The sequence below is a fragment of the Schistocerca serialis genome, chromosome 9 (genome assembly GCF_023864345.2).
Source record: "Schistocerca serialis cubense isolate TAMUIC-IGC-003099 chromosome 9, iqSchSeri2.2, whole genome shotgun sequence".
NCBI classification, from domain to species: Eukaryota; Metazoa; Arthropoda; class Insecta; order Orthoptera; family Acrididae; genus Schistocerca; species Schistocerca serialis.
The window spans coordinates 115,511,276-115,527,193 of NC_064646.1; the positions used below are offsets into that span (position 1 = coordinate 115,511,276).

Genomic DNA, 15,918 nt, shown 5'->3' on the forward strand with positions numbered 1-15,918 from the left:
TTTCTCGCCTAACACCGGTTCTTGAAGCTCTGTAAATAGGCTTTTGCGTGATATACAGACAGCCAAGACATTATGATCACTGCCAATCCCTAAACTGAGGGCCCACCTGCTGGGACTGCCGGCACATGAACGATGTTTCATACCAATGAAAACGGAATGCGTATGGTGTTGCAAATACGTACTTTGTATTTTGACAGACTCATTTTAAACACCTTTCATACTTCTAAAGCAGCTGTGGATAGTATAGCCACACAAATGATGTAAAACAAGAGTCAGCCTTTCCCAACTTTGTATAGGGACGTTTTACTGTATGGCACAGAACTACGAAGTATGTCGAGAAAGTTTGTTCTATCAACAGGTTTAAACTTCTTAAGTTAATAATATGACGACTTCACCTTTTAATGTTGGCTGTAATTATAATAAAAACTACTGAGAAAATTTATAGTCAGGGTCTACAATGACAAGCAACTGTTAGCTCTGCTTGTCGGTAGATTAAGGAATAATGTGAGAAAAGTCGTGATTTTGTTTAGAATTTACGAGAACATAGTACACGTTGTGATTGCAATGCTAGATATTTCCAATATACACTGCTGTGCAAAGCTTGTCGGTAGATTAAGGAATAATGTGAGAAAAGTCGTGATTTTGTTTAGAATTTACGAGAACATAGTACACGTTGTGATTGCAATGCTAGATATTTCCAATATACACTGCTGTGCAAAATTTACAGACGACAGTCACTTTCGCTTGATGTGTCACCGCCAAGTACCATAGCTCAATGAAATTTGGACCATGCATAGAAATAACTGCTACAGTAAAGAACAGTATGCGGCGGCGCCGTTCCGTTTGTCCTGCACTTACCCGTGAACTCGTTGCAGCAGATCGCCGGTAGGAAAGCCGAGCAGAAACCTACCGTACTGCAACTCGCATCAGGCTGCATACAATGTAACTATTCCAAGAATCGGGAAATGTCTTAATTTTGAATGAAAGGTGGAAATACTGGCAAAATTTCGGTATATTCTGAAACTTGATAATGTACTCGTTCACTGCCAAGCCCGTGCTAATCTTAACATAGTCATGCACAAACCCTTTCAGTCACGTTAGCAAGTTTATGGTAACGCATTTACCGAAATCTGCACAGTTACTAAACACGGATTGTTCTTAAATGAAAATGCTCGCCGTACTATTAAGTTTATCGGTGTCTAATGCACTCATGTTTTTAGTCACCGATCTGCTTAATATGCCACGCCGAACTACTGTCTTTTGTCATACACAAAATTACTTAAAAAATTCGTACTTCCCAAAAAACACACAGGAATAAAAATGCCTCCACTTTGAAATGCTTTTGGAACATGTAGCACAACTAAAACCGGCAAATTATAACTTCCTTCGGAGCTCATACTACACACGACCGTACCATTGAAAGGCTGGGCTCCGACTACTTAGTGCTGTAAACATTCTATGTCTCCAAGAGAAAAGACGCGCGGAGAATACTCCGTTTTGGTTGGTTAGTTTTCTTTAAGGCCAATGGAAAAATATTATTCTCTCCCGTCAGTCCGCGCTTTTCATGACTAACAAATCAACAAATAACACACTTTCGAATTGTACTTTTTCCCGAAATAAATATTTAACATTCTGATATTTTATTTATACTTTACGTTATTAACTATATTCATTTGCACCTGCTTGTCGGTAGATTAAGGAATAATGTGAGAAAAGTCGTGATTTTGTTTAGAATTTACGAGAACATAGTACACGTTGTGATTGCAATGCTAGATATTTCCAATATACACTGCTGTGCAAAATTTACAGACGACAGTCACTTTCGCTTGATGTGTCACCGCCAAGTACCATAGCTCAATGAAATTTGGACCATGCATAGAAATAACTGCTACAGTAAAGAACAGTATGCGGCGGCGCCGTTCCGTTTGTCCTGCACTTACCCGTGAACTCGTTGCAGCAGATCGCCGGTAGGAAAGCCGAGCAGAAACCTACCGTACTGCAACTCGCATCAGGCTGCATACAATGTAACTATTCCAAGAATCGGGAAATGTCTTAATTTTGAATGAAAGGTGGAAATACTGGCAAAATTTCGGTATATTCTGAAACTTGATAATGTACTCGTTCACTGCCAAGCCCGTGCTAATCTTAACATAGTCATGCACAAACCCTTTCAGTCACGTTAGCAAGTTTATGGTAACGCATTTACCGAAATCTGCACAGTTACTAAACACGGATTGTTCTTAAATGAAAATGCTCGCCGTACTATTAAGTTTATCGGTGTCTAATGCACTCATGTTTTTAGTCACCGATCTGCTTAATATGCCACGCCGAACTACTGTCTTTTGTCATACACAAAATTACTTAAAAAATTCGTACTTCCCAAAAAACACACAGGAATAAAAATGCCTCCACTTTGAAATGCTTTTGGAACATGTAGCACAACTAAAACCGGCAAATTATAACTTCCTTCGGAGCTCATACTACACACGACCGTACCATTGAAAGGCTGGGCTCCGACTACTTAGTGCTGTAAACATTCTATGTCTCCAAGAGAAAAGACGCGCGGAGAATACTCCGTTTTGGTTGGTTAGTTTTCTTTAAGGCCAATGGAAAAATATTATTCTCTCCCGTCAGTCCGCGCTTTTCATGACTAACAAATCAACAAATAACACACTTTCGAATTGTACTTTTTCCCGAAATAAATATTTAACATTCTGATATTTTATTTATACTTTACGTTATTAACTATATTCATTTGCACTCGAATTAGCTTTCCTTTTACCATAAACTTACTTAACATATTATGATACAAAATTCCCCGTCGCCTGCATTCGCCCTGTCTTAATAATTTCTAACGCTAGTTCATACAGCGTTTGTCAGTATAACAGTGATCTACATATTTACTTTAGACCACATTCACGCATCATTCACACTACTAAAATCATATACAAAACTATACAAACATAAATAAACACAAAAACCTGCAAGAAACAAAAAGATCAATTCACGAAAACATTCTCTTGACCTGTTTTCTTGAATATCTCTGTCCGCTACTATACTCTGGTGGATGAAAATTAGAACTACGTACTCTACTGAACACGCTTCAGATCATCTGTCACTGTGCACGCATGAGTTATTCTCCCGATACACAGGCTATAGACAGGAGCGATATAAAGGCGCCACGCCTCGAGAACAATACAGAAGATAACTGGAAGAAATACGAAATGAGGCAAACAGAAATGACACTTTTATTCAAAGACAATAATTTCAGTGAACTCACCGCTGCTCATGATGGTATTCTGGGCATTACAAGCGTTGGAACATGGTTCTTATTACAGAATGCACGCGACATGGCAATGCATCCTGTGAACGTGCTCCCATGTCCCCCACAAGATTCGTAAGCACTTCTTTTGGTAAGGCGTTCCGTTCCCCCAACAGTGCTGTTGACAACCGCTGCATGGCCGTTGGTGTCTGTGGATGTGTCACAGTACTTCCCAACGCATCCCACTCTTGCTTTCGCACTCAATATACTCTGCACCACTATGGCCCCTTCACCATAACACCGGACCACTAAAATAGCCAAGGACGCTCTTCTCCAACTACAGCGACTGGGGAAGGAGGTGTCTCTCTGCTGGGTACCAGGGCACGCGGGAATTCTGGAGAATGAAAGGGCTGATCGAGCAGCCAAGGAGGCGTGTCGTGACCGTCAGGTCTTTCAGTGTGCTATCCCCCTGCGTGCCCTCACCTCGCTGTTGCGGTATAAAGTCCTGTGTCGCTGGGAACATGGGTGACTAGAAGTGACCGACGACAAGCTCCGTGCCGTCAAGCCCACAACTCGACCGAGGGGTACTTCCTTCCAGACACGTCCACGGGGCGAGATCCTCCTTACTCGTCTTCGCATCGGCCACAGCCCTATGACGCATGGCTTTCTACTCCGGCGAGAGGACCCTCAGATGTGTGGTGTTTGTGGCGTGCGGATCACGGTGCACCACATTTTATTGGACTGCATTTTATTTGCTGACCAGCGGACTGCAGCGGATTTGCCAGCGAATCTACAGTCTATTTTGTGCAACGATTAAACGAATGTGGCTCGCGTTTTAAAGTCTTGTGAATTGTCCCACGTTTTTAACAAGATTTTGGGGAGATGTTTTAAATGTGTCAACAGGATGGCTGGCTCACCCAAGTTTTTTGTAAGTGGTCAGCCAGTCACATTTCCCTGTGCTGTTCTTTTAGCTCTTCTGTGTTTTGTTTTCCCTCTGTTTTAAATTCTTGATTAGCCATCTTGCCTCCTCATTGGTTTTAGCGCATGTCAGAGTACCTGTGCGACAGAGTAATTGTGTGGTCATTTCGTGTGCATGCGTGTACGACAGTTTTCGTTCTTATCCACATTCGTTTATTTTAATAATTGTTAGGGCGCTGATAACCTCGCCGTTGGGCGCCCATAAGATCCGCAAACATCGCGCGCGCGCGCTCACACACACACACACACACACACACACACACACACACACACACACACACACACACTAAAATAGCCATGTTCGACGGTGCTGGAAGTACCCTCATGTGGCAAGAGATGGGAACACATAATTCACCCAGGAACATTGTTGAACATGGTCGTTTTGGCGGTCTGGGTGTTATGGTGTTGTGATGTATAATGTCCCACGTGCGTATTGACCTTCCAGTCTTTGAACACGGTGCATTCAGCAGCCAAAGTTATTGTAACTCCTTCCCTATGTGGGTTCTTTAGGTTCTGACTTCATTTTTACGCACGACAATTCACGACCGCATCGAACAACGCAGTTGGAGGAGTTTTTGGAACGAGAGAATTTTCGGTATATGGACTGACCTGCCAGTTTAGTCGACTTAAATCCCATCTAGCACCCAGTACGTTGTCCTCGATGGTGAATGTTCATCGGAAGTGAGGGTATCATCTGGAGTGCCCCAGGGAAGTGTGGTAGGTCCGTTGTTGTTTTCTATCTACATAAATGACCTTTTGGATAGGGTGGATAGCAATGTGCGGCTGTTTGCTGATGATGCTGTGGTGTACGGGAAGGTGTCGTCGTTGAGTGACTCTAGGAGGATACAAGATGACTTGGACAGGATTTGTGATTGGTGTAAGGAATGGCAGCTAACTCTAAATATAGATAAATGTAAATTAATTCAGATGAATAGGAAAAAGAATCCTGTAATGTTTGAATACTCTATTAGTAGTGTAGCGCTTGGCACAGTCACGTCGATTAAATATTTGGGCGTAGCATTGCAGAACGATATGAAGTGGGACAAGCATGTAACGGCAGTTGTGGGGAAGGCGGATGGTCGTCTTTGGTTCATTGGTAGAATTTTGGGAAGATGTGGTTCATCTGTAAAGGAGACTGCTTATAGAACTCTGGTGCGACCTATTCTTGAGTACTGCTCGAGCGTTTGGTATCCGTATCAGGTCGGACATAGAAGCAATTCAGAGGCGGGCTGCTAGATTTGTTACTGGTAGGTTTGATCATCACGCGAGTGTTACGGAAATGCTTCAGGAACTCGGGTGGGAGTCTCTAGAGGAAAGGAGGCGTCCTTTTCGTGAATCGCTACTGAGGAAATTTAGAGAACCAGCATTTGTGGGTGACTGCAGTACAATTTTACTGCCGCCAACTTACGTTTCGCGGAAAGACCATAAAGATAAGATAAGAGAGATTAGGGCTCGTACAGAGGCATATAGGCAGTCATTTTTCCCTCGTACTCTTTGGGAGTGGAACAGGGAGAGAAGATGCTAATTGTGGTACGGGGTACCCTCCGCCACGCACCGTATGGTGGATTGCGGAGTATGTAAGTAGATGAAGCACATGTGGGATGCGTGGGGGACACGTACTGCAGCACGACCACATGCACTAACGACCTTTCCACAGTTATAAATGGCTCTGGTTGGGGGAATGGAACATTTTCCACAAGAACTTGTTACCAACTTTGTGGCCCGGATAGGAGCACGTTGCGGAGCATGCTCTGCCGTCAGTGGTTATTGCCCACCCTCTTAAGAACCAGTCTCGCTTTTGGTAATATCCAGGGGACTATCATGAATCGCGGTAACGTCAGTGTAATTATTGTCTTTCAATAAAAGTGTTATCTCTGTTCGTTTCATTGCGTAGATCTTTCAGGTACCTTCTGTACTACATTGCTTGACGATTGCTAAGGAACAGAGACATTGCTGGACATGTTTGGCACAGGTCAGACTCCCAACTTAAAGGTCGGTTTCGGTCTCTAGTAGCGAATATGCCCTCTTGGGCACTAAGGCACATTTTGCATCTGATATTCTTGCTGGCTACCAATCCTGTCCTTGGGGGATATTGTCCCACTCCTCTCTCACCGACGTTACAGTTTCGAGGAGGGCGTGTTCGTTGAGAAACACGTCTGTCAAGAACATGCCAGACATGCTGTATAGGGTTTAGGTCCCACTAGTATGCAGGCCATCCCATACTTTCAATACTTCCACTTTCCAGTGTGTCCGACACCTCGGCGGTATCTGAGATACAAATTCTGTTACTTTCAGCCACTAGGGTTACGTATCGATTCTGCTGCGGTGTGGTGGTCCGTCTACGGCCACCGGCATGGTTTCGCATAGTGTTTCCACCATCTGCGGCCTTTTTAATCGCGAGATCAGCTCTTTTGGACGCAGTCACTACTGGAGCCACGGTAATAACAATTTGACCGGATTCGAGCCTTCCAACTGCCCGCCACAATCGTAAGAACTCAAATGATGTCTTGCAGACGTATTTCCTTACCAGACGGAATGTCGCACTAACCGGTTTTACAACAAGCTTCGTTAAAACTCAGTACCGCATGAACTGTCCAATGCATACAGAACGTTCGCGCACAGGCATCGCTGCTCTTAAAACTACCGTCCCCTACATTCCCTTTTATTAGTTACGGACCGTAGTTCCGTCCCAGCTCCTAATTTCGTCCCGCTATGAATTTCCGGCCTTCATGATGGTGAGGTATCGGTCTTCTTGTGATGTTGTACACTGCGGACATCCCGTACTGTAGCGCCTGGACACGTTTCCTGTCTGCCGGAATCGTTGCCATGATCTTGAGATCACACTTTGTGGCACACGGAGGACCCGTGCTACGACCTGCGGTGTTTGACCAGCCTCCAGTCGCCCTAATATTCTACCCAACGTACCGTCATCAATATGTGTTCTCTGAGCCATTTTCAACACACAGTCACCATTAGCACGCCTGAAAACGTCTGCACACTTACTCGCTGCGCCGTACTCTGAAATGCACCAGCACACCTCTGCGAATGTGGACTGCTGCCAGCGCCACCGTGCGAAGACCGTAGGTCAAATGCACCGCACGGTCATACTCCGAGGTGATTTAAACCCGCAAACCGTCCACCAGAGCGTTGTTTGACCATGAATAAGCATTATCCTTAATTTAGATGGAAGCAACACACTTCTGTTTTACTCACACTGGGTTGGAGTCTCCAGATTTTGAAGTAATTATCTAATGCAGACAGGTCATTGGCTAGAATCTCTTCTGTTGTCTTCATTTCCTGGTTGGCGAACGTAAAACTGGAAGTAAGTTTCAGAGGCAGAATTCTTCGTCATAATTGGAACCCAAAATATCTTGGTGTCATCCTGGATCGTACACTATGCTTCAAACAACAAATTCTTAACTTAGCTGAAAAGTTGAGGACTCGAAACAACATCCTCCATAAGCTATGCGGAACTACCTGGGGATCTTCAGGAACCACCCTGCGATCTTCAGCTCTGGGCTTGGTGTACTCAAATGCTGAGTATTGTACACCTGTTTGGACGAACAGTCATCATACAAGGCTTGTTGATACCCAGCTGAATACGACAATGCGCATAATATCTGGCGCAATCAGATCTATTCCAGTTTATTGGCTTCCACTGTTAACCGGTATAATGCCTCCTGATGTACGCAGATATACTGCCCTTATGAGAGAATTCCACAAGATCTCCAGGAATTCTAACCTACCCGTGCATAGCGACCTGCCACTTCTAAATCGTAAGAGACTTAAATCACGCCATCCAACTCTGTGCGATGCTGCTGACATGGTTGCTAAGGATTTCAAACCTCTTGAAGAATGGAAAGGTCGGTGGGAAGCAGTTACAGACGTGCACCTGCATAATATTTTCTCAGGTGCTAAACTTCCAAGTCGATTCGACCTGACACGCAAGACCTGGACTACTGTCAACAGAATCCGTACCGGCCATGGCCGATGCAGGGATGCTCTCTTTAAGTGGAAGAAGCTGCCTGATCCAGCCTGTGACTGCGGGGCTCCATATCAGACTGTTCACCACATTGTCAGTGAATGCAGGATTCGAGCCTATCACGGCGCCAGAGGGCTTGCTGCTAGCAACTCCAGATGCAGTGCGCTGGATTGAAGGACGGGATGTTCAGTTGTAAAGACAAACTTAAGCTTCTTGTGTGTCAATAGGTACAATGCACCGGGTGATCAAAAAGTCAGTATACATTTGAAAACTGAATAAATCACGGAATAATGTGGATAGAGAGGTACAAATTGACACACATGCTTGGAATGACATGGGGTTTTATTAGAACCGAAAAAATACACACGTTCAAAAACTCTCCGACAGATGGCGTTTCATCTGATCACGATAGCAATAATTAGCATAACAAAGTAAGGCAAAGCAAAGATGATGACCTTTACAGGAAATACTCAATATGTCCACCTTCATTCCTCAACAATAGCTGTAGTCGAGGAATAATGTTGTGAACAGCACTTTAAAGCATGTCCGGAGTTATGGTGAGGCATTGGCGTCGGATGTCGTCTTTCAGCATGCCTAGAGATGCCGGTTGATCACGATACACTTGCGACTTCAGGTGACCCCAAAGCCAATAATCGGACGGACTGAGGTCTGGGGACCTGGGAGGCCAAGCATGACGAAAGTGGCGGCTGAGCACACGATCATCACCAAACGACGCGCGCAAGAGATCTTTCATGCGTCTAGAAATACGTTTTTTTTTTTTTTTGTTCTAATAAAACCTCATGTGTGTCAATTCAATTTTTACATCTCTATCTACATTATTCCGTGGTTTATTAAGTTTTCAAATTTAGACTGACTTTTTGATCACCCGGTATATGTAATTTAATTTCATGATATGTCTGTATTAGCCATATGCTAAATAAATAAATAATCCTTAATTTATGAGCATGAGTGTAGATGGGGTCACATTAATAAGACTGGACTGTGTAGAATCTGCCCATGGTTCAAATGGTTCAAATGGCTCTGAGCACTATGGGACTTAACAGCTGTGGTCATCAGTCCCCTAGAACTTAGAACTACTTAAACCTAACCAACCTAAGGACATCACACACATCCATGCCCGAGGTAGGATTCGAACCTGCGACCGTAGAAGACGCACGGTTCCGGACTGCGCGCCTAGACGCGCGAGACCACCGCGGCCAATCTGCCCATGAACTTCATTCTTGTGAGATCATTGCTTCGGGAGATTAACTTTTCATTCGCAATAGTGTATTCGAGGCTAATAGGAAAGAAAGAGGTGCTCACGTGCTGCAAGCCGTGGAAGCCGCCGTCTTGGTGGTGGCGGACGGGCCCGTCTGTCTCGACGTTCTCAGTGAGGTTGAAGATTGCGTTGGCCAGGGAAAAGCGCGCGTACGGGACGCGGCCCGCCACGCGGCCCACCATTCCCCCGAACAGATGGTCACGGTGCTGCACGTAGTCTTGGCGGCAGATAAAAATCCCATGCAGCACATTCTCTACTCACACCACTTATAAATGTAGAAATGTCAGATGTAAAGTGATAAAAGCTATAGCAAGAATAATTTAAAATTAAGAATAGAAGTTTTAGAGGGGAAAATAGTGTAGAATCAGCGTTCGGTAATTGCAGATCAAAATTATAGTATATCAGCAAGTAGTTTAACGTCGAAGTACAGCAAAGCCACGGAAGCTCCGTCATAGAGAAGGCAGTGACGTTAAACTTTTGTACTGAAAAAACCTATAAAAAGGCCTGATCGTCATTATTGCCCCCTTTTTGTCCCTTGATTGTTTCGTTAAAGGGCGGGGAAACGGTGTCAATCAGTGAGACAATAATTAGATTGTACTTTATCGTGTTAAGATTCACGATAAACTGTTAGAATATTACGGAGATTAAAAGTGGTGTAGTGTACGAACTCTGACTGTTGGTAGCAACGGAGTATTAAAGGGATTTTAGGACTTTAGTGCTAGATTGGAACTTTACGGACATATAGACGACAGAAACTCAAATTATCTGCTGATACGAGTGTATTCAGAAGTACCGGTATGCAGATATTTACGTGTGGACTTTTGAAAGTGTCGTGTGCCGTTAGTTGCGAATCTGGACGTAGAACGCGTGCATATCGGCATTTGCGGACTATTTAGATTCCTCCAGGCTAGGAACCTTTTAAATAGACCATCATCCATCACCATCTTAATCCTCGAATATAGAGTGAAAGTGAAATACAAGAGTGTTGTACTTATTTCATTTACGTACTACTAATCAGTGAAGGTTTTACGGAACCAAAGCTATTCGGCAGTAAGTCAGTACCATCTAGCGGAAAGCGTAGGCATTAACTAACACGCTTACTGAAGTGAACGTTTACGTTTTTTACGGACTGCTTAATATGAGGTTTTTTGTCTCTTTGACGTCCCCACTCCCTCCGAAAGGTGGCGCAGGCTGTCTTAATCATAAAAGGGGAGAGTTTTAGCCGAGCAAATTACTAAATAAAAGCGCTATTTACAAGACTCGCAGTAATAGCAAAACACAAGGTCCGCACCTCATCGGAGAGTCGTCGCTGTCACGTCGGGAAGTAAAGCCGGAAAACCTACCGACGATACGTATCTACGAGCAGACGTCGACGTGGAGTACCTAAAAAGGGAATCACAAAATAGTTGGGGATGCTTCACAGATCTGCCCATCTGGCAGATTTCAAACGTGAAGATACAGTTGTGATATAAATCTATTGAACTCTGATCTCTTTTCGTAAATCCAGGATCAACTGGAACCATTCGATCTGTTCCAAATCGACTTGGCCAAATGAACACTTCTTTGTGAACTATTATCAAAATTCTACATAATAAAACTTGGTTATGCTGTAATAGAGCAGACGCTTTAGATCACCACAAAAACTACTTGAAATTATCCACCTGGTTCCTTATTGATCTTCTTACGTTGCTTAATTTATCATATTTTTTCATGTGGTTTCTCTTTCAGAAATTACTAGCAACTTCCCCACCACCGATTCTTGAAAGAATCGAACTCCCATATATAAAACACCTTCAGGACATGTACTAAAACTACAACTTTCATAATTGTGTTGCTATGTTTAACCTTTAACGTAAGATTATAGCTCTTAATGAATAGATTATCGTGGCATTTTAAAAAGTTACGTTCGGTCACTAATTAAATAAAAAACACTGAAAATGATATTGTTGCTACTTCTGCAAGCTCCTACACTGAGGTGACAAATATACACAAGGTATAAATGGGAAGCGCATTTGTACTCAAGTGATTCACGTGAAAAGGTTTCCGACTTGATTAAGGGCGCTCAATAGGAATTACAGACTTTGAATGTGGAAGAGTAAGTGGAGCTAGATGCATCGGACATTCCATTTGGGGACTCCTCAGAGAATTCAGTGTTCCGAGTTTCACAATGTCAAGAGTGGATCTGGAATACCTAATTTCAGGTATTACCTCCCACCACGGGCAATGCCGACGGCCTTCTCTTAACGACCGAGAGCAGCACCGTTTGCGTAGAGTTTTCATGCTAACAGACAAACAATGCTGTGTGAAATAACAGCAAAAATCAATGTGGGACGGACGACATACGTAACCGTTGGGATAGAGTGGCGAAATTTGGCCTTAATGGCCTTATAGCAGCACACAACCGACGTGAGCGCCTTTGCTAACAGTACGACATCGCCTGCAGCACCTCTCTTGGGCTCGTCACCGTATCGGTTGGATTCTAGACAACTGGGAAACCGTGGACTGGTCAGATGAGTCCTAATTGCAGTTGGCAAGTGCTGATGGTAGGACTTGGGTCATGGGCCCAAGTTCTCAATAAGGAACTGTGCAACATGGTGGCGGTTCCATAACGGTGTGCACTTTGTTTACATGTAATGGACTGGGTCTTCTGGTCCAACTGAACCTATCATTGACTGGAAATGGTTATGTTCGGTTACTTGGAGACCATTTCCAGCGACTCATGGACTTCATATTCCCAAACAACGATGGAATTTTTATGGATGGCAATGCGCCATGTCACCGGGTCACAGTTCTTCGCAGATATTTTGAAGAACGTTCTGGAGAATTTGAGCGAATGATATGGACACTCATCGAATATTTATGGGATACAATCGAGAGCTCTGATAGTGCACAAAATCCTGCTGGACTCGCATTTGGGAGGATGACAGTTCAAACCCGAGTCCGGCCATACACATTTAGGTTTTCCGTGACTTCCCTAAATCGTTCTAGGCAAGTGCCGGAATGGCTCTTCTGAAAGGGCACGGCCCTTCCCTATCCGTGACACAATCCGAGCTTGCACTCCATCTCTAAAGACCTCAATGTCGACGGGACGTTAAATCCAATCTTACTTTTGCAAAATCCTCCACCGGCAACACTTTCGCAATTATGGACGGCTACAGAGAGAACATGTCTCGTTATTTCTGCTGGGGACTTCCAACAAGTTGTTGAATCCAGGATACGTCGAGCTGCTGCATCGCGCTGGACAGAAAGAGGACTGCCACGATATTAAGAGCTATTCCATGACTTTTGTCACCTCTGTGTAGATACTAAACTTGCAACTAGGACAAGATGATCATTTTAGCCGTTTAGTTATATACGGTAGATATCCCGTTTTATTATGATGTACAGGATAACAGAACCACCTCTTATTCACAGTGACGTAACATGTTTTGTGGACGATTGCTCCCATCCTCTATTCAAATGGTTCAAATGGCTCTGAGCACTATGGGACTTAACATCTATGGTCATGAGTCCCCTAGAACTTAGAACTACTTAAACCTAACTAACCTAAGGACATCACACACATCCATGCCCGAGGCAGGATTCGAACCTGCGACCGTAGCAGTCGCGCGGCTCCGGACTGAGCGCCTAGAGCCGCTAGACCACCGCGGCCGGCTCCCATCCTCTATTCTAGCTAAGATTGATATGAAACTCTGCTCATCTTAATTTTGATACTTTTTTAGAACAGCATTTTGAAGCATTCAGGTATTTCAGTCGAGGCATACAGGTGAAATACCTCGGTTCTGATACTAAGTTTCACTTAAAAAATGAAGTTTCTATTACTACTAATTAAAACATTGATAAAGATACGTGGATGAAACCTGTAATACTTTGCCGAGACAAAATCCAATTTATTTCTTAATTCTCTGAGGAACCCAATAAATACCAAATAAAGTTCAAATGGTGCAAATGGCTCTGAGCACTACGGGACTTAACTTCTAAGGTCATCAGTCCCCTAGAACGTAGAACTACTTAAACCTAACTAACCTAAGGACATCAGACACATCCATGCACGAGGCAGGATTCGAACCTGCGACCGTAGCAGTCGCGCGGTTCCAGACTGTAGCGCCTAGAACCCCTCGGCCACCCCGACCGGCCCAAATAAACTCCAGCTACTCACATAAGTCTAGTGACAGCAGTAATTATCGCATGGCTGCGAATCTTGGAGGATATTCTCATGCGTTAATGCGAAATCTATTTACGCTGGAAAGAAATTAGTTCCAATTTTGGCCACCAGGTGCACATCTGGCGCTATGAATGCAAGAAAGAGATAGATAAATCTTTCCAGAATGGATTAGGAACGGGACGTGGACTGAAAAGATTAAAAAAATAATAAATGCATAATGTTGATTGCATTATTATCTGCCGCTTACACAATTTGTTCAGTATGAGCACCAGAGACGTCGACCAGATGCTATATAGCGCCAGATGTGCACCTGTTGGACGAAATTCGAACTATTTTTTTTTTTGCGGCGTAAATCAGTTCTGCATTAACGAATTGACATACCTACCACATTTCACTGCCATACAATAATTACAGCCCACACTGGACTTCCATGATTAGCTGCACTTTAATTGTAACCATCCGGTACATCACAATAATAGTCTGGTTTTTCATTTTTCTGCTTTCCAAGTGATTTTTGCTATCGTGTGTTTCTAATTCTTCCACACCAAACAACCCGGTTCAATCAGAATACTATAAACACGATTTGTATGGAAACAGAAACCGCCATTTGTCACCTATTACCAATGTCATTTGGACGAACTGAATCATCTCATTAACTGGCCATCAGAATAACTTAATTTGATTCATAATATACGCCGTAATTCTGACATACAGCTTGCCTGACACCATGAGAAGTAGTGGTGGTAGTTGTCGGAACAGTCCTGGCACAATATCAATGGACGTAGCAAGCAGGCGCTTTGACAGCTACTTAATATGTGCATGTTTTCAAGATGGCGCTGTATTGTTTTTGCCTTGTGTGAAGGTGGCAACACTGATGCTGCGAGATACTTGAGTGCATCTGAATGAGACAAGCTAGTGTCACGCTTGGCTTACCCAGCAGTGACTTTGTGCGACTACGAAACTCGATAGCAGTCCACAAATGTACGATTTCTTCGTATTTCGTTGTTTTCCTAATGTAATTTGCGTGTTATACGCAGATCAAAGACAACGGCGGCGCATTCAAGATTTACTGTATTACAAACATGATACTCTTGGTACAACTTCTTATAACTATTTCAGTTAATTACACAGTCAAAATACTAACACGAATTCTTCACAGAAGAAAGAAAAAACTGGTAGAAGCTAACTTCGAGGAAGATCAGTTGGATTCCGGAGAAATATAGGAACTCACAGTGCAATACTGACCTATGATTCATCTTCTAGGTGCTTCAGTCTGGAACCGCGCGACCGCTACGGTCGCAGGTTCGAATCCTGCCTCGGGCATCGATGTGTGTGATGTCCTTAGGTTAGTTAGGTTTAAGTAGTTCTAAGTTCTAGGGGACTGATGACCTCAGGTGTTAAGTCCCATAGTGCTCAGAGCCATTTGAACCATATTTGAACTTATCTTCAAAGATAGGTTAAGCAAAGAAAAAGCTATGTTCATAGCATTTGTAGACTTAGAGAAAGCTTTTGACAGTGTTGACCAGAGGACTCTCTTTGATATTCAGAAGGTAGTAGGGGTAAAATACAGGGAGGGAGAAGGTTATTCACAACTTATACAGAAACCAGATGTCTCTTATAAGAGTCAAGGCTATGACAGGGAAGCAGCGGTTGAAAAGGGAGTGAGACAGGGCTGTAGCATATCCCTGATGTTATTCAATTTGTACAGTGAACAAAGAGTGAAGGAAACCTAAGAAAAATTTGGAGTAGGAATTAAAGTTCAGGGACAAGAAATAAAAGCTTTGAGATTTTACGATGACATTGTAATTCTGTCAGAGACAGCAAAGGACTGGGAAGAACAACTGAGTAGAATGGACAGTGTCTTTACAGGAGGATATAAGATGACAATGAACATGAACAAAAGCAAAACAATGGTAATGGAATATAGTCGAATTAAATCGGGTGATGCTGAGAGAATTAGATTAGGAAGCAAGACACTTAAAGTAGTGGATGAGTTTTGTTATTTGCACAGCAAAATAACTGATGATGGCCAAAGTAGAGAGGATATAACATGTAGACTGGCAATGGCAAGAAGAACGTTTCTGAGAAGATCGTACCACTCGCGGCTTACCAGGTCGACTGCTACCAACTTTCGTGGTCGCATCAAGTACACGTCATTTTGACATGTCTTCTGAGCAAGCCTATCGTAAAACTGGCGTCTCAATAGAACTGTAGTTTCACTTTTAGAAGCTAAATAAAGAAACATAATGCAA

The 15,918-nt window shown here is 43.4% G+C and overlaps 1 protein-coding gene across 1 annotated transcript in view; it reads right to left on the reverse strand.

The window, feature by feature from the left end:
- LOC126419407 (galactose mutarotase-like) overlaps window positions 1-9,683 on the reverse strand; it is a 96,571-nt gene extending 86,888 nt beyond the window's left edge. The window contains exon 1 of the mRNA XM_050086596.1: window positions 9,546-9,683. Coding sequence (XP_049942553.1) covers window positions 9,546-9,683 — 138 coding nt within the window. The remainder of the gene's footprint in view (window positions 1-9,545) is intronic.
- Window positions 9,684-15,918: the final 6,235 nt, after the last annotated feature.